We start from the raw sequence: 25,431 nt of genomic DNA, 5'->3' as shown, positions 1-25,431 counted from the left end.
TCCGTGGTATATCATTGGCAGCAGTCAGCTGAATCTTAAGAGAGGATCTGAAAAAGTTCAGAAGGGCAGCCTTTAGGGTAATTCTTAACACACCAGTTAAGATGCCTTTGTGGGGCCGGTGCTGCAGCTTAGGGGGTAAAGCTCCTACCTGCAGTACCAGCATTCCATATGGGTGCTGTTCAAGTCCCAGCTGTTCCACTTCCAGTCCAGCTCCTTGCTAATGTACCTGGGAAAGCAATAGGAGATTGCTCAAGTCCCTGGGCCCCTGCACCCATGTGGGAGACCTGGAAGAAGCTCCTGGCTTCTCGTTTCATACTGGCCAGCTCCAGCTGTCGTGACCCTCTGGGGAGTGAACCAGTGGATGGAAGATTCTGCATCTCTCTCTCTCTCTCCCTCCCTCCCTCCCTCCCTCCCTCTCAGTCTCTCTCCCTCTCTATATATCTCCACCTTTCAAGTGAAACAATTAAATCTTAAAAAAAAAAAAAAAAAGATGCCTTTGTATCCCACACTGAAGTACTTGGGTTCAATAGCAAAGTCCACTCCTGACTCCAGCTTCCAGCTTCCTGCTAATGCAGACCTTGAGAGGCTGTGGTAATGGATTATGTAGTTTCCACATGGGAGACTTGGATTGAGCTCCTGTCTCCTAGCTGCTAGCTGCAGCCTAGCCATAGTTGTGCAGGCATCTGGGGAGGGAACTAGCCAAAGAGAATTGTCTCTATCTCTAATTAATTTTGTTTCTCATGGAAAAATGGAACTAAATTTTTGCAAAAATTTTTTGAAATCTTTTCAGGTTTTTTTTTTTTTGGTAATTTGTATTTTCCATGAATTTCTGGAAAACTTATAATATGGATTTCAAAATTTGTTAAAAGATTTATTCATTTATTTATTTGAAAAGCCAAGTAACAGGGAGTGGGAGAGATCTTCCATGGCTGGTTCTCTCCCTAAATGGCTACATCCCCTGGGGCTGGGCTGAGCTGAAGCTGGGAGTCTATGCCTATGTCTTGCATTTGAGTATCAGGGTCCCAAACACTTGGGCCATCATCTGCTGCCTTCCCAGGTACATTAGCAGGGAGCTGGATTGGAATCAAAGTACTCAGGCCTCGAAATTGGCACTTTGATATCAGATGTGGATGTTCCAAGTGATGGCTTAACGCACTGTGTCAGTTTCTACTACTCAAAAGTTTTTGTGCCAAAATAAACTCATCACTGATTCGCATTTTCCATGAACTTCTTGCAGCCCCCTCATGTGTTGTCTAAAGTCATTAGAAACATTTTGCAAAACATAATGGATGTTTTCAATCCTCATCTTCTTTGACTTCTCTATAATATATGTATAGTATTTGTCATTGTTAATCAACCCTTTCATTCCTCTATTTCTCTCCTCTGACCTCCAAGGGTACTTTTTTTGGTCTCTTTTTCTGACTTGTATTTGTTCTCCCTCTCACCCCACTGTTGCTGTCACGGCCATGATCACTCAGTCTGACCTCTCCTTAGTGTTCGGGCTACAACCCTTTTTGTCATCACATCTAACTCCCACATGAGCCCTGCTATTACTGTACACATTTGTTCTTCCATTCTTTGCCAACTGGCAAACCCAAGGGAGTGTAATGAGCCATACAAATCTATTTAAATTCTGTCAGAAACTTATCCTTCAACGATTAATGCAAGTCAACGATAACATAACCTTCTTGGCGATTTTCAGTTTTGCATTTTAAACATCTGTTATCCAAGTGAGCCTTTACAAGGTCTATATGTTAAATGGTAATTTTGTAATGGAAGTTATGCAATCCAGGGCATCTTCTTTTATGTACAAGGAAAGAATTTAAAAGCGGTATTGTTCAATAGGAACATAATGAAAGGTTAAATTTTAAAAGTAGAAAAAGAACATAGTGTGAAGTCCATTTATGATTTAAAATTTTCTAAGTAGCCACAGTATTAATGCTTTTCCCAGTTGTAATATTTGAAAGAGCTCATGAGATCCCACAGAACATGTAAAACTTGTGTTTGAAAACAAAGGCTCTGGTACACACACACACAAGAATATAGGCAAACATTTTGGGTCCTCAGAAGTCTGTGTAAACCACACTGTATCTCTGATTTGGAGAGGAATCCAGGCTCAAGAAAACCTCAAAGAAGAAGTTCCCAGTGGGACTTTTAAATCAAGCCAGGTTGACTTAATTGGTTAGTCTCATTGGAAACCATCAGTAAAGAAACTAAACCCAGAGTTGGCTTGTGGAATGTCAGATCTTATCATTAACTGCATTGCTTTAATTTGGCCAAGAGCTAAAATAAAAAAAGCTTTCAAGTGATCCTAGAGATAGATAGAGGTTTCCTAATATATTATACTTGTAAATGAGCTCTATCTTCCCAAGATGTTAAATTGGGAGGGGGTTGAAATTATTTAAAATTTTTAAAAATTTATTTAATATTGAAAGGCAGAGCAATAAAGGAAGGAAGGAGGTGGGGGAAATAGAGAGAGACAGACAGACAGACACACACATGGAGGGCTTCCATTCACTGATTCATCCCTCAAATGGCTGCAACAGCCAGGTATGAGCCAGGCCAGAACCAGGAGCTCTGATATGGAATGGCTGGATCACCAGGAGTGGCTTAAATTAACACTGTGCTACAACACTGGCTCCTGTTTTAAAAAAATTTAACTTAGTATGTTCAAAATATCATCACTTTACCATGAAATCAGGGTAACAATTATGAATGAGACGTTTTACTTTTTAAAAGTTTCTAATCTTATAAATCTAGTGTCTTTTATAGTTATCTCAGTTTTAGGCACTAAAGTTTCATTGGAAGTACTTGGTCTGTATTTGAATTTGATAAAATTTGTAGTCAGAAAAATATATTCACTTGCCTTAAGTTTTTTTTTTTTAAGATTTATTTTTAGGCTGGCGCTTTGGCTTAACAGGCTAATCCTCCGCCTTGCGGCACCAGCACACCGGGTTCTAGTCCCGGTTGGGGCTCCAGATTCTATCCTGGTTGCCCCTCTTCCAGGCCAGCTCTCTGCTATGGCCCGGGAAGGCAGTGGAGGATGGCCCAAGTGCTTGGGCCCTGCACCCGCATGGGAGACCAGGAGAAGCGCCTGGCTCCTGGCTTCGGATCAGCACGATGCGCTGGCCGCAGCGGCCATTGGAGGGTGAACCAACGGCAAAAAGGAAGACCTTCTCTCTCTCTCTCTCTCTCTCACTATCCACTCTGCCTGTCAAAAAAAAAAAAAAAAAAAAAAAAAAGAAAAAGATTTATTTTTATTTATTTGAAAGAGTTACAGAGAGAGGTAGAGACAGAGAGAGAGCTCTTCCATCCACTGGTTTACTCCCCAGATGGCCACAATAGCCAGAGCTGTGCCAATCTGAAGCCAGGAGCCAGGAGCTTCTTCCGGATCTCCCACGTGGGTGCAGGGGCCCAAGGTCTTGGGTCATCTTCCACTGTTTTCCCAGGCCATTGCAGAGAGCTGGATCAGAAGTGGAACAGCTGGGACACAGACTTGTGCCCATAAGGGATGCTGGCATTGCAGGTGGCAGCTTAACCCATTACTCCACAATGCCAGCCCCTCGTCCTACTTTTAATTTTTCAATTTGGCTTTTGTTTTTTTCATATATACCTAACCTACTTATTTCAAATCCATAGGTAAATTATCTTACTCTTCTCAATAATTTTTCCTCCCCTGTTGACCACTTGATTTTCTTACTGAACATCTTTGTTGTCATCAAATCAAAGCACACATTTCTGTCCAGCACACTCTCAATGTGCACTTATTGGATGCTAGTTTTTCCATTAATTCATACCTTCAGCAACCATTTGTTCAGGGCATAGTTTGTACTGTGCAAGGTTTTCTATAGAACAGAAAGGAAACTTTAGTTTTCTATGGACTGCCATTTGATTGAGGCATGAGAGAATTATTTTAGGTTGTGTGCGGATGCTATTGGAACACTGAAGAAGCACAGAGAGAATAGAGGCAGATGTCAGGGGCAGCTTTAACACATTATGAGTACTACATATACTTGAAATAAAAAATTGAAAATAAAAATGACCTAAGGTATAGAACTGAATTGCAGCGTGTTAAGAGCTAGTTTTTAAATTATGAACATACAGTCTCCCAGTTCTAGGTTAGAACTCTATTTCTATTATACAGAACTTGGATTGCATTGCATGGAACTTTGTATTAGCATTTCTAATGTCATTTCTACTTCAGGTGGATTAATATTGGCTGCTGATTACTCTCAGCTGGAGTTGAGGATCTTGGCCCATTTATCACAAGATCGTCGTCTCATTCAAGTATTAAACACTGGGGAGGATGTTTTCAGGAGCATTGCAGCAGAATGGAGGATGATGGAGCCTGAATCTGTTGGAGATGATCTGCGGCAACAGGCAAAGCAGGTGATCTTAGGGAACAGGCTCATTATGTATGATTAAAAAATTAGAAGTCTCAGTTATTTGCAGTTGGAACAGTTTCTCTGTATTTGAGTCATTCATTCATATGAGCCCATCATATTCATTATTTTTTCCCAATTTAATATTTATGTTTTGAGATAATATTTTTTAAAAATATTTATTTATTTGAAAAGCAGAGTTAGAGAGAGGAGGGAGGAGACACAGAGAGAGATCTTGTCTATCTGCTGGTTCAGTCCCCAGATGGCCACAATGAGCTGCTGGGATTCTAACCGGCTAAACCCACTGTACCGCAATAGTGCCCTTGAGATAAGTGTGTGCCTGGTAAATGTTGAACAAATGAATACATTTTAAAAATGGACTGTTATCATCAAAGGCTTAATGCTCCACTACATAAAGAGTCCAACAAATAAAAAATAAAGCTCTTCTTAGAAGCAGTAGAAAGTATCAACTATACAGAGGTCTGAGGCCATTACTGTCAGCAAAGCCATGTGTATTTAAAACCGTAATATGGCTGCTCACAGCACCTAATACTCAGTAGATGCTTATTTAAAAGTGGTAGTGGTGGTGGTTATTATTTATGTGTGTGTGTGTATGTATACACACAAACCTATTTCTAACATCTCTCTCTAAGCTGTAAGCATCCTCTGATAGTTCTGTGTTTTCATATGTATATTTCCCCACAGCATCAAGCCTAGATGCACTGGATAGAAGATGCCCCTTACATGTTTGTTAAAAAAGTAAATATTGCAGAGCTGTGAAGCACCTCTAGTAACCGACAGCTTTGGTCAGCTCATCCTCCTGGGACACTGCGTGCTGCCCTTGGACCTTTGAAGTGGGTCCCTGTTACTTGCTACTGCTGGGTGGCTCTTAGGCACAGGGAGAGTCAGAGACCTCATCCACCCCGTTTTGTGGCCTGAATTAATGTTAACCCTTCCTTACCCCCCACCTGCTGGGAAGGCTGATGCCCTTTTCCAGAGAACAAGAGTATGGTTGAGGTAGAGGCACAGTGCCCAGCTCTGAGGCCCTGCTTTGTCACTTTGCATTCACACTTCTGCTGTCTCACTGCTGTGTGTCTAGACTGACTCATGTCACCTGCCTGTTCAGCACCAACCCTTATTTCTTGTATATTCCAGTGTTCAGAAAGCAAGCTCTGTCCTGTCTATTTACATGCCTCACCCCTTCTCTCCCAGCCCTTGCCACCCCAGGGTTCTACATTTGGCAAGAATCAAACCCTATGTAAAATAGGTGATATTCTCAAATATTTCATCCTGATATCAACACTTGAGGGGGTATTATTATTAAATCACATTTTATAGGGGAGGAACCTGAGCTGTAGTAATCTGCTTGAGGTCATCTAGCAGAATGAGGTAGGATAAATCCAGAATGCCAGAACTCAGGCATTCTGCTTCCTCACCTACTCATTTATCCACCTGTGATAGCTGCCTCTGTTTAATGGGTTCTTACCTGATTTAATACTGCTCCGACTATACCAAGTTTGACCTACATCACCATGCACTGACATTGAGTCTGCATCTTTCAGAGATCTCAGACAGCATGTAGGGATTTATGAATTTAAAAAAAAACCTAGGAAATCCAAGAAGATAAAGTGTAAGAAAAAAGAATATAAAAAAGATAACCACCACCCCCAATGCGTAAGAGGGAAGGACCCTCTACTTACCTTACTTGGAATTCTAATATGCATTTTATGTAAGTTTTCTTTTTAGATTTTATTTAACATTTATATAGAACTTTATGTCAGGCAATTTCCTAAACAATTATAGATAATAATTACTGATAAGAATTTTTTTAAAGATTTATTTATTTATTTGAAAAGCAGAGTTACAGAGAGGCCGAGGCAGAGAGAGAGAGAGGTCTTTATTTTGCTGGTTTACTCTCCAGATGGCCACAACGACCAGAGCTGAGCTGATCTGAAGCCAAGAGCCAGGAGCTTCTTCTGGGTCTCCGACGCAGGTGCAGGGGGCCAAGGACTTGGGCCATCTTCTGCTTTCCTAGCCCATAAAAGAGAGCTGGATTGGAAGTAGAGCAGCTGGGACTTGAACTGGTGCCTACATGGGATACTAGCCCTGCAGGCAACAGCTTTACCTGCTATGCCACAGTGCTGGCCCCAAGATTTTTTTTTATATTTATTTATTTAAGAGGTAGAGTAACAGAGGGATAGACAGAGAGAGGTCTTCCATCTGCTGGTTCGCTCCGCAGATGGTAGCAACAGCTGGAGCTGGGCCCATCCAGAGCCAGAGGCCAGGAGCTTCTTCTGAGTTTCCCATATGGGTGCAGGGGCCCAAGGACTTGGACCATCCTCCACTGTTTTCCCAGGCCATAGCAGAGAGCTGGATTGGAAGAGGAACAGCTGGGACATGAACTAGTGCCCATATGGGATGCAGTACTGCAGGCACTGCGGGCGAGGCTTAGCCTACCCACCACAGTCCTGATAATATTTTAGTGTAACAATTCATGTCCTTGATTTGTGGATGAAGAAATTGTGATTCAAAGAGGTTAGGTGACTTATACACTGTCCATCTTTTGCATGGTGGCACTAAGAATTGAACCCAAGCAATACTTAGTAAACAAGTTTCTCTTTTTTTAAATGATTTTTTTTTATTTGAAAGAGTGACAGAGAAAGGTAGAGACAGAGAGAGAGATATTCCATCCACTGGTTCGTTCCCCAAAAGGCCGCAGCAGCTAGGGCTGGGCCAGGCTAAAGCCAGAAGCCAGGCGCTTCATCCAATACTCCCACGTGGATGCAAGGGGCCCAAGCACTTAGGCTGTCTTCTGCTGCTTTCCCAGGCAGGTTAATAGGGATCTGGATTGGAAGTGGAGCAGCTGGAATGCGAACCAGTGCCCATATGAGATGCTAGGTTTGCAGGCGGGGGCTTTACCTGCTACACCACAGCATCAGCTCAGATATCTACTTTTTAATGTCTGCCTTTAAGTGACAATAATGTAGTATTTGTCTCTCTGTGTCTGATCTATCATTTAACATAATGCCCTCTAGTTCTATCCATATTGCTCAATGACAGGATTTTATTCTTTTTTGGGGCGGAGGGAATAATACTGCATTATATATTTATACCACATTTTTTTTTTTTTTTTTGACAGGCAGAGTGGATAGTGAGAGAGAGAGAGAGAGAGAGAGAGAGAGAGAGAGAGAAGGTCTTCCTTTTTTTTATTTATACCACTTTTTTTTTTGGACAGGCAGAGTGGATAGAGAGAGAGACAGAGAGAAAGGTCTTCCTTTTTTTGCTGTTGGTTCACCCTCCAATGGCCATTGCGGCCAGCGCATTGCGCTGATCCGATGGCAGGAGCCAGGTGCTTCTCCTGGTCTTCCATGCGGGTGCAGGGCCCAAGCACTTGGGCCATCCTCCACTGCCTTCCCGGGCCATAGCAGAGAGCTGGCCTGGAAGAGGAGCAACTGGGACAGAATCCGGCGCCCCGACCGGGACTAGTACCCAGTGTGCCGGCGCCGCAAGGCGGAGGATTAGCCTGTTAAGCCATGGCGCCGGCCAATATACGACATTTTCTTTATTCATTCTTAGTAGTGGATACCTAGGTTGATTCTGTATCTTGGCTTTTGTGAATGGTGCTACATGTGAAAACATGTGAGTGCAGATGACTCTTCAACAGATTCATTTCATTTCCCTTGGGTGTATGAGTATATCTGGTGTAGGACTGCTGGACTGTATGGTAGTTTTACTTCTAGTTTTTTTTTTTTTTTTTCTGTTGTTATTTTGTTTTTTGTTTTTTAATAAGATTTATTTATTTACTTTTGAAAGGCAGAGTTGGAGGGAGAGACAGAGAGAGAACATCTTCTTTCCGCTGGTTCACTCCTCAGATAGCCATCTTTGGCTGCTTTTCCAGGCTGTTAGCAGAGAACTGGATCAGAAGTGGAGCAGCCAGGACTCAGACTGGAGCCCATAAGGGATACCAGTGTTGCATGCAGCGGCTTTACCTGCTATGCCACAGCACTGGCCCCTACCTCTAGTTTTTTGAGGAACTTCCATACTGTTTTCCATAATGGCTGTACTACTTTACATTGTCAAAATCTTTCCTTTTGAATCACTAGAATTACTTTCTTTTCTTTCTTTCTTTCTTTTCTTTTCTTTTTTTTTTTTTAAGATTTATTTATTTACTTGAAAGAGTTACACAGAGAGAGAAGGAGAGGCATAGAGAGAGAGGTCTTCTATCCACTGGTTCACTCCCCAGTTGGCTGCAACAGCTGGAGCTGTGCTGATCCAAAGCCAGGAGCTTCCTCTGGGTCTTCCCATGTGGGTGCAGGGGCCTAAGAATTTAGGCCATCTTCCACTGCTTTTTCAGGCCATAGCAGAGAGCTAAATCAGAAGTGGAGCAGCAGGGACTCGAACTGGCACCCATGTGGGATGCTGGCACTGCAGGCGGCGGTTTTACCTACTGCGCCACAGCACTGGCCCCCATACATTCATTTTCATTCACATTCTCTTTGTCCCTCTTTCTCTCTCCGTTTAGTACTGCTAAAAGGTAGAAAACGTGTTAGGTGGCCGGTGCCGCGGCTCACTAGGCTAATCCTCCACCTTGCGGCGCCAGCACACCGGGTTCTAGTCCCGGTTGGGGCACCGATCCTGTCCCGGTTGCCCCTCTTCCAGGCCAGCTCTCTGCTGTGGCCAGGGAGTGCAGTGGAGGATGGCCCAAGTGCTTGGGCCCTGCACCCCATGGGAGACCAGGAGAAGCACCTGGCTCCTGCCATCGGATCAGCACGGTGCGCTAGCCGCGTGCCTACCGCGGCGGCCATTGGAGGGTGAACCAACGGCAAAAGGAAGACCTTTCTCTCTGTCTCTCTCTCACTGTCCACTCTGCCTGTCAAAAAAAAAAAAAAAAAAAAAAAAAGAAAACGTGTTAGGTGGATATCACCTTCTGTAAATCTATGAAAAAGTTCTAATCATTTTTTTGAATCACTGTGAAATAAAAGTTTATTAAAATTTTGATTCTAATTAACTGTCTTCGTATTTATTTGTGTTTTGTGTTATGGCCTTTAATGTATGTACTGGACGTGATGACTACCTTTCAGATTTGCTATGGAATCATTTATGGAATGGGAGCTAAATCTTTAGGAGAGCAGATGGGCATTAAAGAAGACGATGCTGCTTGCTACATTGACTCCTTCAAATCCAGATACACAGGTAAGGAAGCCTTGGGTGCTGATTATCTTGCAGACACAACTCTTTTCAAGCCATCTTAAACCATTGTGTATCAATTTTAAAAAGTTTGTGAAGGAATTTTCAGTTAAAATATCACCTATTTGGAAGTTTTTACCAAGCATTGTGAAGGACAAATATCATTAACTATGATTATTTACTAAGATATGCTTTTATCATAAAGTAGGGATAGAGATGGAACAGCAAAAATACGGTTGATGTATTTGCTACCGGCTCACTGTGGCTGTGCTGTAAAATCTGGGGTAGCCTTAGGTTGAAACAGGAAACCATTGACTTGGCAATTCTGAAAAACAACTGCTGTTCTACATCAGCTTGATGTCACTGTTTATTTCTCCTTTTGGCAGTTTATTGAGGTATAGTTAGACACAGTAAAATCTTCCCTTTTCAACTCTATAGTTCTGTGAATTCTGACAAATGTATGTCGTCAAAACTGTACACAGAAACCACCACTCTGTCACCTGGAAGTTCTTTCATGTCCTTTTGTACTCAACCCTGTCCTTTACCCAAACTGATGCTCAAGGAACCAATGCTATAGTACTGGAAGAAAAAAGTATGTTACAGATTTGAAAGGAAAAGGAGAAAAAGTTCTTACTTAGATGTGACATGATCTTCATAGAATCTTGTACATGGATTCTATAAAACCAGCTATTAGGACTAGTAACTGAATTTAGCAAGGTCCCAATCTGTCAAAACCAGTTTTATTTCCATATTTGAACAGCAGACATGTTAGTGAGTGAATTCTGTCTCACACACATGGACACACATGGACACACACAAGTATGCTTCAGCAAGTTCATAGAAAAGTAGAATTAAATGGTAAGTTTATTTTGGTGCAAAAAAATTTGATATCTATTCAAAATGAGGGATCCTCCAAAGGTTCATAGAAAATGTATCTGCTGAAACTATGCATGTGTTTCAAAATATTTCTTGCACTGAACTATACTATCTTTTAATTTTTCTATGAACTTTTTAGTTTTCTTGCATCTGTGTCTTTAAAGTTGATAACATCTATAATAGGCAGCCTTTTGGTATGGTGGCAAAACACCTAAAGCAGGCCAGCTTTAGAAGAAGAGATCTGTTGTGGGCAGCCTGAGGTCAGGCAGACACATTGGGGCAGCATGTGTGATGGAGTTCTTACGAGCGGAGTCCTGAAGTGACTCAGAGCATCACGTAGTGAGAGGCAGGGAGTGTGCATGTCCCAGTGCTTCTGTGGTCCCTTATAAAGCCACCTGGGTGTCACCATGGTGGCTGCACTCACTAACACAGTCTACTTGAATACCCCCAAAGCCCCACTTCCAGACACCATCGTTTGATTAAGTTTCCACTCCTGGTACCATTAGCCTACGACATTTCAGACCAAACCCCTAAGTTCAGAGAGATAAATACTGAAATCATAGCAACATTGAGTAACATAAAACTTGGCTTAAATTCAGCAGTTATGTGTAAAATTCCAAAGCAATCTGAAGACAAATGGGAGGATATTTAAATAAATGTGGGATATAACATGTAAATTTATTGAAAGACACATATGAGGATATTTTTAAAAGCTTATGGAAATTAGAATTAAAAGATGTCCATTTTGTTGCAGAAAAAAATTATAATCCATGTATTTGAGAGCTCTTTAGAAAGTTTATAGAAATTATATATTATGAAAAAACTACATGGTTTTAAAAATTTTTTTTGCACTGATACAAACTTAACGTCTATTGATATTTTCCAGACTTATTGAGGTACCCTTGTGTTATGATGACAGTTTTCTGTACATTGCTTTATAGCTAGGTTCAAGGCAATGCCAGTCAAAATCCCGATAGAATTTGACAAACTGCTTGTAAGTTTATGTGGGAATCCAAAGAGTCAAGGATAAACAGAGTAATGTTTTGTGGGTAAAGTACGATGCTGAGGACTTGTACTCCTGATCTCAAATCTTATTGTAAAACCACAATAATCAAGATAGACATAAGAATAGACACAGAGAACCATGGAACACAACAGATGGCCCAGAAAATGGCAAATACAAATATGATTAATTGATTTTCAACAGCTGCCATGATAATTTAGTCTTAAGGAATAGTTTACAAGTCAGTGCTAGAACAATGGGATACTGGTATGGCGAAACAGTGAACTTCAACTTTTCTCTCACACACTGAATTAACAATGAAAGAAAAACATTATTAAAGGTACCTATAAGAAAATGTAAAAGCAAGCTATAGACTAGGAGAAGATATTTGCAGTATTTATTATCTAACAAGGACTGTATCCAGAATATATAAAAAACTTTCAATGCTCAGAATGTAAACAGTCTAATAAAAAAAAGGTCATATGTTTTGAACACTTTATCACATGTGTGAATGACCCATATTAAACATTGTCATCATTAGTTATCAGGGAAAATCAAATAAAACCATAAAGAAATGCTATTACCAAAACATTGGAATGACTAAAATTTGAAATACTATATCTCTTTACCATTGCTAGTGGGATTGCAAAGCATTAAAATCACTTTGCAAAACAATGTGGCTCTTTTGGGTAAAGTTTAACATACGACTCTGCAGTTCTTTCAGGTAGTTGTCCAAGAAAGATGAAAATACATGTCTAAAGAAAGACTTGTAGAAGAGTGTTGTAACAGATTTATTCCTAACACAGACAAATATTGAGAGCAGGCCAAATGTATATCAGCAGGGGAATGAATAAACGAAGTTTATTGTGTCTCTAAATTAAATGCTTCTAATCAAGGAAAGAAAAAAAAAATCGCTTTTATTTGAAAGGCAGATGCAGAGAGAGACAGTGAGAGAGACAGTGAGAGAGAAAAGCTTTGTCTACTGTTTCACTCCCAAATGCCCACAGCAGCTGGGACTGGGCAGGCTAAAGATAGTAATTCAATCCAGATCTCCTACCTGGATGACAGGGGCCCAAGGACTTGAGCCATCATCTTCTGCCCCCCAGGGTGTACATTAGCAGGAAGCTGGACTTGGAAACAGAGCTGAGACTAAAACCCAGATATGTACATGTGGGATGTGGGTGTGCCAAGCGGTATTTTAAATCGCTGTGCCAAACACCCTTCCCAAGAAAAAGGTATTAAGTACGTATGCTCACTACAATATTGACAATTACTGAAAATGTTTTTCTTAGTAAAAGAAGGCAGACACATAAAAGATAGAGTGTAATTCAGTTTTTAGAAAACTGGAGAGCATGACAACTAAGATACAGTGTAATAGCTCAGTGAGTGCTGATAAGGGGACTGACTGAGGATAGAGGAAATTGGTTCTCATCTTGTAGCTGTGGGCATACACATTTGTTAACATGCAGTAACTTAACCAGCAGGTTAGGTTAGTCACTTGAAATGAGTGTCTTATTGTATGTAAGAATTGTTTTCTTTTCTCTCTTATAGTTCTTTTGTTTTATTTTCCTCTTTTATTCTCTCAGAATTGTGTGTTTAAAGTAGCTTTGACAGTTTGATTATTTGTACGCTTATCTAGGAGTCAGATAATACTCTGTAGAGGTACAACCTCTTATGTCATCCTTTTCTTTGCTCTTCACCCAGCAATATCACAGTAATTCTTTTTTTTAAAAACTTTTATTTAGTAAATATAAATTTCCAAAGTACAGTTTATGGATTACAATGGCTTTTTCCCCACCATAACCTCCCTCCCACCTGCAACCCTCCCATCTCCCGTTCCCTCTCCCATTCCATTCACATCAAGATTCATTTTCAATTCTCTTTATATACAGAAGATCAATTTAGTGTATATTAAGTAAAGATTTCATCAGTTTGTACCCACACAGAACATAAAGTGTAAAATACTGTTTCAGTACTAGTTATTACATTAATTCACATTGGACAGCACATTAAGGACAGAGATCCTACATGAGGAGTAAGTGCACAGTGACTCCTGTTGCTGACTTAACAATTTGACACTCTTGTTTAAGGTGTCAGTAATCTCCCTAGGCTCTAGTCATGAGGTGCCAAGGCTACAGAAGCCTTTTGAGTTTGCCAACTTCGATCTCATAGACAAGGTCATAGTCAAAGTGGAAGTTCTCTCCTCCCTTCAGAGAAAGGTACCTCCTTCTTTGATGACCTGTTCTTTCCACTGGGATCTCACTCGCAGAGATCTTTCATTTAGGTCCTTTTTTTTTTTTTATTTTTGCCAGAGTGTCTTGGCTTTCCATGCCTAAAATACTCTCATGGGCTTTTCAGCCAGATCTGAATGCCTTAAGGGCTGATTCTGAGGCCAGAGTGCTAGTTAGGACATCTGCCATTCTATGAGTCTGCTGTGTATCCCGCTTCCCATGTTGGATCGTTCTTTCCCTTTTTGATTCTATCAGTATTAGCAGACACTAGTCTTATTTGTGTGATCCCTTTGACTCTTAGACCTATCAGTGTGATCCATTGTGAACTGAAATTGATCACTTGGACTAGTGAGATGGCATTGGTACATGCCACCTTGATGGGATTATATTGGAATCCCCTGGCACATTTCTAATTCCACCATTTGGGGCAAGTCCGATTGATCATGTCCCAAATTGTCAGTAATTCTTAAAGGGAAAAAGATGTGTGCCTGATTGCTTTTTATGCCGCATTCCTGTGCTGGCAGTCAGGTATCACCATTAGTTTCACTTGCTAGGGTTTTCTTCCCTTCCTTTCACCTACATCTCCCCAAGTGTCTCTCCTGTGCCATCCACACCCAAGAAAGCCTCCAATGGGGGTTTCCACTTGGGAGACACCAGTGTTTACTACTTAGGATGAGCAGAACAGTCAGAAAGCAGAGATCCAGTGTATGACTGAAGATCCATCAACACGGTCTCCATGACCTGATTGTGTGGTAAAGAGTATACACAGGAATTAGCAGTGACAAGATTAGTCCATGTGGAGCCAAGGATTCATAAGATAAAATGAACCTAGAAGGCAAAAAGGATGAATGCTGGCATGGGGGATATGAATGGGTGTGAATACTACACTGTACATGAGAGTGGGTCATATGTGTGTCTAGTGAAATAGTTCTTGTAACTCATGCATTAATTTCAGTATGGACTTTGGATTGTAAGTTAGATGGCAACAAGGAGGGGACTGCTATGTTTTGAGCCTCAAAATGATAAAAGCAAAGACTAGAACGGAAATCTGTGAAAAGTAGTGTGTAGTAGTCTTAAAGATCCTGGCTCCTATGCTTCTGATCTAGCTTCCTGCTAATGCATCTGAGGAGGCAATGGAAAATCTCCCAAGTATTTGGGGCCCTGCCACCCACGTGGGAGAGCTGGATGGAGTTCTTGGTTCTTGTCTTCAGTCTGGCCCAGATCTGGCTATTGCAGCCATTTGGGGAGTGAATAATGGACAGATCTCTCTCTCCTCCTCTACCCCCCCCCTTTTCTTTCTGTCAGTCTACCTTTGAAATAAAGAGATAACGTGTTTAAAAAAGCAAGTGTAAAACCACCTAGATACCTGCTCTATTTTGGAACTTGGTTGCATATTTTTTGTTAATTAAAAAGCAAAGATGGGGTTAAATTTTTTTGTTGTCTATTTTATTTTTATTTTTTTTGAAAACCCCAACTTTTATTCTTGAAAAGACAGCTGGGTAAACTGGCAAAAGCCAGCTTGTTGAAATTTTAAGATGGTGTAAAAATCTTCCAGGATATAGTCAGCATATTCACGTTCACTTCAGTTCCATTATTTCAGCTTCCACCAGACGCTACGCTTGAATCACTCATCCATCATTTGCCAACTTTTGTTGTCATTTTTAAAGTCCCCTTTGTTTCTAACTTTGAGTCTGTAAATAGTAAATGAAAGTTCGTATGCATTATTTTGATATGATATTAACATTAAAAATTATGATGGTACTGGAAAACCAAGACAATCTGGCAAAAAAAAAAAAAAAAAAAAAAAGGACCTAAATGAAAGATCTCTGCGAGTGAGATCCCAGTGGAAAGAACAGGTCATCAAAGAAGGAGGTACCTTTCTCTGAAGGGAGGAGAGAACTTCCACTTTGACTATGTCTAAATAAGATCGAAGTTGGCGAACTCAAAAGGCTTCTGTAGCCTTGGCACCTCATGACTAGAGCCTAGGGAGATTACTGACACCTTAAACAAGAGTGTCAAATTGTTAAGTCAGCAACAGGAGTCACTGTGCACTTACTCCTCATGTAGGATCTCTGTCCTTAATGTGCTGTCCAATGTGAATTAATGTAATAACTAGTACTGAAACAGTATTTTACACTTTATGTTCTGTGTGGGTACAAACTGATGAAATCTTTACTTAATATACACTAAATTGATCTTCTGTATATAAAGAGAATTGAAAATGAATCTTGATGTGAATAGAATGGGAGAGGGAGCGGGAGATGGGAGGGTTGCAGGTGGGAGGGAGGTTATGGTGGGGAAAAAGCCATTGTAATCCATAAACTGTACTTTGGAAATTTTTATTTACTAAATAAAAGTTAAAAAAAAATTATGATGGTTTGCCTTTCCCTCTATGCTGTAACTCTTCCTCTTAAGTAATTAATTACAAAATAACAAAAAAGGGACCAGTGCTGTGGTGTAGTAGGTTAAGCCTCTACCTGTGATGCCAATATCCCATTTGGGTGCCAGTTCAAAATGCCATCTGCTCCACTTCCAATCCAGCTCTCTATTAATGTCCTGGGAAAGTAGTGGAAAATGGCCCAAGTACTTGGGCCCCTGTACCCACATAGGAGACCTGGAAGAAGCCCCTTGCTCCTGCCTTTGGATCAGCCCAGTTCTGGCCATTGTGGCCATTTGGAAGTAAACCAGCAGATGGAAGATCTCTGTCTCTCTGTCCCTCCCTCTGTTTGTAACTCTGCTGCTCACATAAATAAATAAATCTTTAAAAAAATTATGATGGGATTTTGTATATTTCACTTTATTGAAACCAGCAAGTGAAAGGAAGGATGGACTTAGGTTGTAATTAAATATTTGTGTTTTCTTTTTAGGGATTAATCATTTCATGAAGGAGACAGTGAAGAATTGTAGAAGAGATGGGTTTGTTCAGACCATTTTGGGAAGACGCAGATATCTGCCGGGAATCAAAGACAATAATCCTTATCATAAAGCTCACGTATGTTGAATTTCCCTGGATTTTTAACTTGCCAGCAGCAAAGGCTGAACACTAATAGTCCTTTCAGGAACACTAGCATGTTGATAGGACCTGTATCTGCAAGGCCGGCCAGGGTTCCATTAAGGAAGTGATAGCACATGCTGAGATTGCAGACTTGAGGGGGCTGGGGTACCTGAAGCTGACTAGCTTTGGTAATAGTTACAGATAAACCGAACTCTCATATTTGCTAGTAGTTCTTTGTTTCAGATGCCATTTACTAATTTGTCAGCTCATGCCACAATGCTGGTGTTTCTCAGAGACTGGCCAGTCATTGAAGTGTGATTTTATTCTTTTTCTTTTTTTTATTCTTTCCTCTCATTTCTTTATTTTATTCTTTTTAAAGATTTATTTATTTATTTTGAAAGGCAGAATTACAGAGAGGCAGAGGCAGAGAGAGAGAGAGGTCTTCTATCCACTGGTTCACTCCCCAGATGGCCGCAAAGAATGGAGCTGTGCTGATCCGAATCCAGGAGCCTCCGCCGGGTCTGCACGTGGGTGCAGAAACCCAAGGACTTGGGTCATCCTCTGCTGCCTTTTCAGACCATAGCAGAGAGCTGAGTCGGAAGTGGAGCAGCCGGGACTCAAACCGGCACCCATATGGGATGCTGGCACTGCAGGCGGTGGCTTAACTTACTATGCCACAGCACTGGCCCCTCATTTCTTTATTTTACATGTGTGTATCTGGATACCTAAAATATTTTAAAAGACTACTTTCAACAACATTTTAAAGATATATTGATGATATTTGCCCAGACTAGGATTAAAAAAAATTTTTTTTTTGTATCTGAGTATCTAAGCTTCTATTATAATCCAGTTCTTCCTGAATTAACTCATGTTTTGCCCTTCTCAGCCCATTATATGTACTGAGGATGGCCAGCTGCCTAACTGCCTACACTTCTGTCTGGAGCTCAGACCTCCAGGGGTTGGTGTTGGGCACAGCTGGTTAAGCTGCCACTAGGCACCTGTATCCTCTGTCAGAGTGCTAATTTGAGACCCAGCTACTATGCTTCTGATCCAGGTTCCTGCTAATGTGACTGGGAAGGCAGTGGTAGACGATGCCATTTATCGGGTCCCTGCCACTTATATGGGAGGCCCAGATGGAGTTCTGGGCTGCTGGCTTCTGCCTGATGCAGTCCTGGCTGTTGCCAGCATGTGGGGAATGAACCAGTTTGAAGCTATTGTGGATCTTGCGGATTTTAACATTCTTGTCCAAACTTCATGGTGCAGTTTGGTGGTTGCAGTGCAAAAGGAGTCACAAAAAATACCTGAACAAGCAGGTGTGGTTGTGTATCAACAAAACTTCATCTCCAGAAACGGGAGGTAGGCCAGCCTGTAGTTTACTGACTCATGGTCTACAGCTAGCTCCTCTCTTTGTGCTCTACATTTTTTCTCAACACAGTGTTTTTCTTTCTGCCTGATTTCAATCAGATTATTGTTTTGTGCCTTAAGAGTGTCTGTTCTTGTAATTGATGTGCTCTTGGGTAGGGCTGTGTTTAATTGATCCTATTAGAATTTAATCTGTGGCTTGATAGTTTCTGTTGAGTTTTAGAAAATTGTTGGGCTTTGCTTCTTTATTGCTCTATCATATTCCTTCCTTTTTTCTAGAACTTGTTATAAATTGTATTATTTTAAAGATTTGTTTATTTGAATTACGGAGTTACAGAGAGAGGCAGAGGCAGAGAGAGAGGTCTTCCATCTGTTGGTTCACTCCTCAGATGGCTACAATGGCTGGAGCTGAGCCAATCTGAAACCAGTAGCCAGGAGCTTCTTCCAGGTCAACCACATGGGTGCAAGGGTGCAAGGGCCCAAGGACTTGGGCCATCTTCTACTGCTTTCCTGGGCTGTAGTAGAGAGCTGGATCAGAAGTGGAGCATTTGGGATTCAAATCAGTGCCCATATAGGATGCTGGCACTTTAATCTGCTGCGCCACAGTGCTGGCCCCTCTTTCTAATTTTAAAGCTATATTTTAGTTCCCCACATTTCTTAACATCTATATTTTCCATGTTTATATTTCACCATGCTTTACTCTGAATTTCTTTTTAACGTATTTTCCAATTTATTGATTTGCCCTTCAGTGTGCTGTATAATCCACCTGTTGAGATTTTAAATTTATTTTTCATTGTAAAGTTTCCATTTTGTTTTTATTTTATGGCATTTGTTATACTGTTGAAATATTCAACTTTGTCTTTTTTGTGTCCTTGAATATATGCCTATTTATGGGGTAATTGGTAATAGTCCATAGTCTGATAGTTCTCTTACTTCTGTCCTATAGTTTGTTCTGCTTTTTGTTTTTCATCATTTTCTTTTTATTTTTTCAAATTTGAAAGGGAGAGAGATCTTCTATGTACTGATTCACTTTTCACATGTCTATAACAGCTGGCACTAGACTAGGCTTCATTGAAGCCAGGAGCCTGAAACTCCACCTGAGTATTCCAGATTGGTAGCATGAACCCAAGTACTTGAGCCTTTACCTGCTTCCTTCTTGTGTGTGCATTAGCAGGAAACTGGACTGGAAGCAGAGCCAAGAATCGAACCATGGGACTCTGATATGGGGTGCAGGCATCTGAAGCAGCACCTTAACTACTGCACCAAATGCCTGCCCTTTTTGTAGTATTCTATAGAAGCAGTTACATTGTCTTAGCTCCTTGCTGTCTGGGTTTTTTTGGTGGTGTCAAAATTGTGTATCAAAATCATGGAAGTATTTGAGGCCTGGGCTATGATGTTACTTTTATTGAGAGAGGGTTCATCTTTGCTTCCTATAGGAGGGTAGAATCAACAGGATTACTTTGATCCTACTTTAGTGATAGAGATGATTAGAAGCAAGGCTGTTAGGGCCAAATGATTTCTAGCTGATCTTGTCCTTAGGGTGTTGACTTTGGATTGTAGCTGGGTGATTGACCAAGCCCCCTTGTACTTATTGAGCCCCGAACTCTTACATTTGTTCCCCTATCTCCTCATGACCACCAGGAGATCTGCTCTTTTAGCGTCTCAGATACATCTTCTGGAGTGTGGTTTGCCTCTGGGTGGAAGGTGACCTCTGATGCCTCGGGTTCCTTTCTCTCCTCCATCTCTAGTTTCCGAAATTCTTCACTTTGTTTTTAGCCATCTGATTGATTGAGAGAGGCATTTCTTGTTTACCTTCCCTGGTTCAGATAATATAAGTGGGAGGGCTGGGTCTAGTGGACTAATTATTATTGAAAACTTAAATTCTCACTCACATTACAGTTTGCCTCCAGACTGTGGCTTAGCGCTATATCATCTTCATTCTGGAATTCAGAAAGAAGGAACAGACCTCATTTGGGATATCATGTCCCCCTTTTTTTTTTTTTTTTGTGGTAGCGTTGGGTAGTTCTTAGAACTTCATAGATACACTATGTGGTAGTTTTTCATTTCATTGACCAAAACAAGTCAAGGCCATTCTTTTATGGGCAGCAACACTTCAAGTCTTATGGCAGTGAGTGGGGGCCCTGAATTGTCACAGAGATAGGCAGCCATAATAGTAACAGTAATACTGTCTATGACATGGAGGTACAGTTTCCAGGCGGAGTCAGTGTAACTCTGACATTGTCACTTTTTACACAGTGACAACTGAGTGAGGTTACAGTGGATTCATCAGCATTTGACAAAAATGACAGATACTTTAAATACCTGCTAGATAGACTTGTATTTAATCTACCAGAAATTGAGTGTAGCCCAGGCGACAGGGTCTGGCAGGCACCTCTCAGGTTATATTGTCCCCATCCCTTGAGCAGTTTCTGAGTCATTTTAGGCCATCAGGAGTGGTGGTCAGGGAGAGGTTACACCTGGCTATTAATCCACTCCCTCCTTCCCCACCGCCCCAGGATGGTTGTGTTCAGTGGCCATGGTTGCCTGCCAAGAAGCTCACGGCAGCAGTGGTTTGGGGGCAGTTCTTACTACCCAGGATCTGCATGTACTCTAGCAGCTGTTGATTAACCTCAGTAGTCCATGAAAACCTCTGATTCCTACCAGTGGGCTCCACATACCCTGGGGCTGAACTTTATACTTAGGACCAAGAGGCCATTGGAATGGGGCGTGCACTTAAGACATTCCTGAGTATTGAAGATTTCTGAACTGAAGCAATCTGACCACGTATCTAGTCTTGGGTTGTTATTGTTGTTATTCTTAGGATGCAGTCTAATGGTTGATGTCCTGGGCCATATCTCAGTCCAGGTTTCCATTTTAGCTGCAAATGTGAGCATTGCTCTAGGGACGTGATCTGTGGATGCTAAGGGCAAGTATGAAACCATGCTGGCATATCTAACAGAGCACCTGTTGTTTTCATAGGCTGAGCGTCAGGCTATCAACACAACAGTCCAAGGATCAGCAGCTGACATAGTGAAAATAGCCACAGTTAACATTCAGAAGCAATTAGAGACCTTCCACTCAACCTTCAAATCCCACGGACACCGTGAGGGTGTGCTCCAAACTGACAAAACAGGTTTGTTCATCAGTAAGGCCATGTTTAGATAATTATATCAAAATAGAAAAGGGGGAAGTATTTTATATTTTGTTTGTTAAGACTTCTCAAGTGTTTGGTGTCATGATGTATTTATACACTTAGAAATTGTTAAGGATCCCAAAGAGCTTTTGTTTAGGTGTGTTGTATCTATCGTGTTAGAAATTAAGACAAAGAATTTTAACAGAGGTTATTTTTATGAAAATAATCATAGTTATTCAGAGCAAAAGAGCATTTTATTAGGCAGCTTTATTTTACATTTGTGCAAATCTCTTTAATGTCCGACTTAACACAAGATAGCTGCATTCTCTCATCTGCTTCTTCATTCATCTGTAACAATGTCACAAGTCCGGTAACCTCTGGACAGCCCTTTGTATAATAGGGTAACTCGTGTCCCATTTACTGGGAGACTGATAGGTTTTCCATGACATGGAAATCTGAGGTCTAAAACCAGGATGGTTGGTTACCTTGCTGAGCACCTCTGAGAGAATGAGATTAAAAAAGATGAGTAACCCCATGGTGCTTTCATGAAAGTAATGCTGACACTGCCAGCTCAGGGACGCTCTGTGCTTCCTAGACCACACGTGGAGACATCTTGATTTCCATTTTTGACCTTTAGTATATTCTCTGAAGTCTAGGAATAAATTTGGAATTCATCTACTCATCATGTATGTTACTTTATGATGTTGCCATCTTGTTCTTGTTTCATGTTTTCCATGTTTCATGTATAATACATACATAGAACTTTCCCCTTTTCTCTTCTGCCATGTGTCTATACCTCTCTCTGCCTTAAATATCACTTCATTGCCCCTGAGGTTGTCAAATCATGACTGCAGCCATGTTTTAGTTTTGCTTGGAAAGAAGTCAGAGGACTTGGGGCATAGGGTGGAAGGATAAGCTACTCGAGATGGAATAGGAAACGTAGAGATCAGCTGTAGAACGTGAGGTTTTCTATTTCCAGAAGATTCAGATGGAGGGACTTCAGAAAGCACATGGAAATACAGAATTAGAAAGCATGCCTACTTTGCTGCAGTTTTTGAAATCCATGTAGTTTTTTTTTTTCATAATATGCATTTTCCATGATCTTTTTGAAGATCCCTCATATATAGAGGATAATACAGTTCCATCAGATGTTAATTTACATGCAAAGATACTAAAATATATTTGTTCCTTAAATGAGAATTGTCTTCAACCCCAAACAGAATGTCTGAGGTTGCTTATTCAGCATTTTGTGGGAGGGAATGTGTATGTATAGACATTTGTATTTGTAGAGAGAAGATGTACACACTTGGGAAACAACCCTGTGCTGTGTGCTCAGAGGATTTAGAAGTAAAAGTTGTGTTTAGGTTTAAAGTCAACTAAAGAAAGGTAGGGAAGATATGACACCTGGCTACAGTATTTATGTAACTCTTTATAGCAGGTGTCAAGTGTCAAAATGAGGATACAGGCAATACCAACACTAGGAGTGAGTGGAAGAAAATGTGGATATGTCATGCACGATGACTTTGTGGAGTCATGCTGGGTTAAAGGTAGCAGTGTGTCAGTGGGATTGAAGGGAGGTCACGGAAGGAGGAAGAGCACCCGGGGCACAAGACGATTGAGGTGTTCTAGGTCAGAAATCAGGTCAGGGAAATCGAGGACAAAGGAGTGGCAGTCAGAAAGGAGCTAAGCCAGAGCATGCAGTCAGCGCTGGGGGCGTAGTGGGGCACATCGTGTTTTAGCCAAGTGGATGCACACAGCCTTTGGAGCCCTATAATGTCAAGCATTTCACACACTCTCTGAAGCCCACATTTGGGCCCTAGGTTTAGAATGATGTGTCTTGAGTGTATTGTACAATTGGTAAGTACCAGTTCTACCACAATGATGGTGCTTGTCATAAAAAAGGTACCACAGAGTGTCCCCCTTTATACAACACTGCCTAACAATACTAGTTGATTTTCCTAGAGCAGGAATCAGGCCCCACACCTCATTACTCACATGGTGGTAGGGGGATACAAGGAGAGAAAAGGTTGGTTGGTTATAAGTTTAGAACAGAGCTCTTCACACCCCTAACTTCTTGTCAGATTCCTTTCTGGAGGAAGTTGATGGGGATTTGAGTTTATGTGATAGGTAGGCTAGAGAGCAGCCAATAGGTATTTATTTTCCTGATAGTTCTAAATCATACGTTTTAATTTCTTAATTAAAATTTCCAAGAACTTCTTAGAATCTCTGAAAACACCTGTCCTCTAGCCCGGCGATGTGCTCATCAGCTTTGTCACGTTTTCCTGGGCTAGGGTTGTTGCCCAAGAGAAGACTGCCTGGGGTGTTCTGCCCGGTCAGAGGCGGCTTCTTCATCCTCCAGCTCCACGATGAACTCTTGTACGAAGTGGCGGAAGAAGATATCGTTCAGGTATTTTTGTAGCACTGTGTCCATTCCATAGGTCAGGCCAGCAGCTTTTTGTCCTATACGTGAGGTTTAGCCCCAGACCAGCTGTATAAATGTCAAGTTCATACAGGGAAAGCAGACGCTAAAAGTGCTGTTTCATATTCATTAAAGAAATTCCTGATGCAAGGATGTTTTTGGGAGAAACTAGAGATAATAATTTGGGGTCTTGCTCTGAGGGTTTCTGAGCTGTGAGCATTCCCACTAAAGGTGTCAGAAGCTACTGCACATGGAGAGCAGTTGAGATCTCTGGCTGTGTTCTGATTTGGTGTTTTCAGCGTGACTGGAGAAAGAGGCCCAGTCTGGCTTATCACCTTCTTAGTGGGTGGGTTGGGAAAGAGTCTTTGACTGGGTAGAGAATTTGTTAACCTCATTTATTTATATTTTCCTTTTGTATAGGTAGCTCAGATTGTCAAAAATGAAATGGAAAATGCCATAAAACTTTCTGTGAAACTAAAAGTGAAAGTGAAAATAGGTGCCAGCTGGGGAGAGCTCAAGGACTTCGATGTCTAATCATGCACTTCCTGCAGTCCTCTTCGGCGTCACACAGTGCAGAGCCACCTGGAAAGAATGGACATTACTCTTCCACTTGTTTCATGAAAAAACTCTCAGATCTGGATGCACTTAGGATATTAATTTTATAGTGTTTCTAAATGTATAAACAGGTCTGATACTTGTAGTGCCAAAAATATTTTTGGGAGAGGAGGAGAAATACCAAGTTTAATGATTATATTCTCAAAGAAATCTATGACTTTAGCCTTTTATAATTTATTGTGGCTTTAAACAGCTTCAGAATGTATGCTTGAAACCTTGCACGTAGCACTTTGCATCCTTGTCTCGCTGGACTGAGCATGAGGAAAACTGCTCTCCGGGCATTGCCAGCCCTGTCCTATGTTCAGGCACTCATGGTGCAGGCTCCAATGGGAGCCACAGGAAGACAAATATTTGGTTTCACTTATACCATGGGGTTAGGCCTTATGCATTTTTTCCCCCACCAATGTCAGTTTAATTCTACTGAAATAGTATTTTAAAATAGCATTGGTTAATAAATGATGAATTCTGTAAAGTGGTAAGACTTAGCATGGATAGAACTTAGGAATGAATTTTCATAAAATGTTTCTTATTCCTTTTCTCTTGCCAGTTTATAAATGTATTTGAAATATCCAGGCATTATACCTTTCCAAGAGATAATCTTGTTCTTTAAAATCAGATGCTTTTATGCATTTAAATATAATCGTGCCAGTGAAAAGAAATACCCCTTCACACCTGGTTCTGTGTTTGTAACTTGGTGAGAATACCCAGGCTGAAAAGAGTATACTTTATCATCCCAAGCAGAGGTACAGAAATGACCATTTTGCAGTTCAAATAAAATGTATTTATGAGAAACTTTTTATCAGTAGTTCTGTGTTTTTAAATTATATTTAGTCTGACAGTATCAGAAACTCATATTCTGTATTTACAAATTCCATAGCTTATTCATCAGTGTCAGAGCATATAGAACTGTTTATTTTATTCTTTTCTTTCCCCTGGTAACCTTTTATTTAAGGTATACAAACTTCATAATTACATTTTTAGGAACATGGTTACTCTTCCCTCTGTACCCACCCTCTCACCTTTCTTCCTCCTCCTTTCCCTATTCCCATTCTTATTTTTTATTAAAATTATTTTCAGTTAACTTTATACAGAAGATTAATTCTATACTAAAGAGAGTTCAACAAGTAATATGAAGAAAAACACTGTTCCTCAACAGTTTTTTGATTTCTCATTTGATTTCTTCTATAACTCACTTTTCATTCTTCTCAAGATTCTTGAGTTGTTGATT

At 40.8% G+C, this 25,431-nt stretch overlaps 1 protein-coding gene across 4 annotated transcripts in view; it reads left to right on the top strand.

Moving 5' to 3' along the window:
• Nucleotides 1-24,986, top strand: part of POLQ (DNA polymerase theta) — a 103,325-nt gene extending 78,339 nt beyond the window's left edge. For 3 of the 4 annotated variants that reach the window (XM_062208747.1, XM_062208738.1, XM_062208763.1), the window contains 6 exons: nucleotides 4,205-4,389; nucleotides 9,464-9,575; nucleotides 16,547-16,671; nucleotides 21,016-21,169; nucleotides 23,461-23,576; nucleotides 24,009-24,986. In XM_062208747.1, coding sequence (XP_062064731.1) covers nucleotides 4,205-4,389; nucleotides 9,464-9,575; nucleotides 16,547-16,671; nucleotides 21,016-21,169; nucleotides 23,461-23,576; nucleotides 24,009-24,122 — 806 coding nt within the window. In that variant the 3' untranslated portion in view covers nucleotides 24,123-24,986. Of the gene's footprint in view, nucleotides 1-4,204; nucleotides 4,390-9,463; nucleotides 9,576-16,546; nucleotides 16,672-21,015; nucleotides 21,170-23,416; nucleotides 23,577-24,008 lie in introns of those variants that run through there. The other variant, XM_062208755.1, reaches the window with a different exon arrangement.
• The last annotated feature ends 445 nt before the right edge of the window (nucleotides 24,987-25,431 follow it).

This window comes from Lepus europaeus, chromosome 2 (assembly GCF_033115175.1).
Source record: "Lepus europaeus isolate LE1 chromosome 2, mLepTim1.pri, whole genome shotgun sequence".
Lineage (NCBI taxonomy): Eukaryota > Metazoa > Chordata > Mammalia > Lagomorpha > Leporidae > Lepus > Lepus europaeus.
This window is presented reverse-complemented; position numbering and strand designations above follow the sequence as displayed.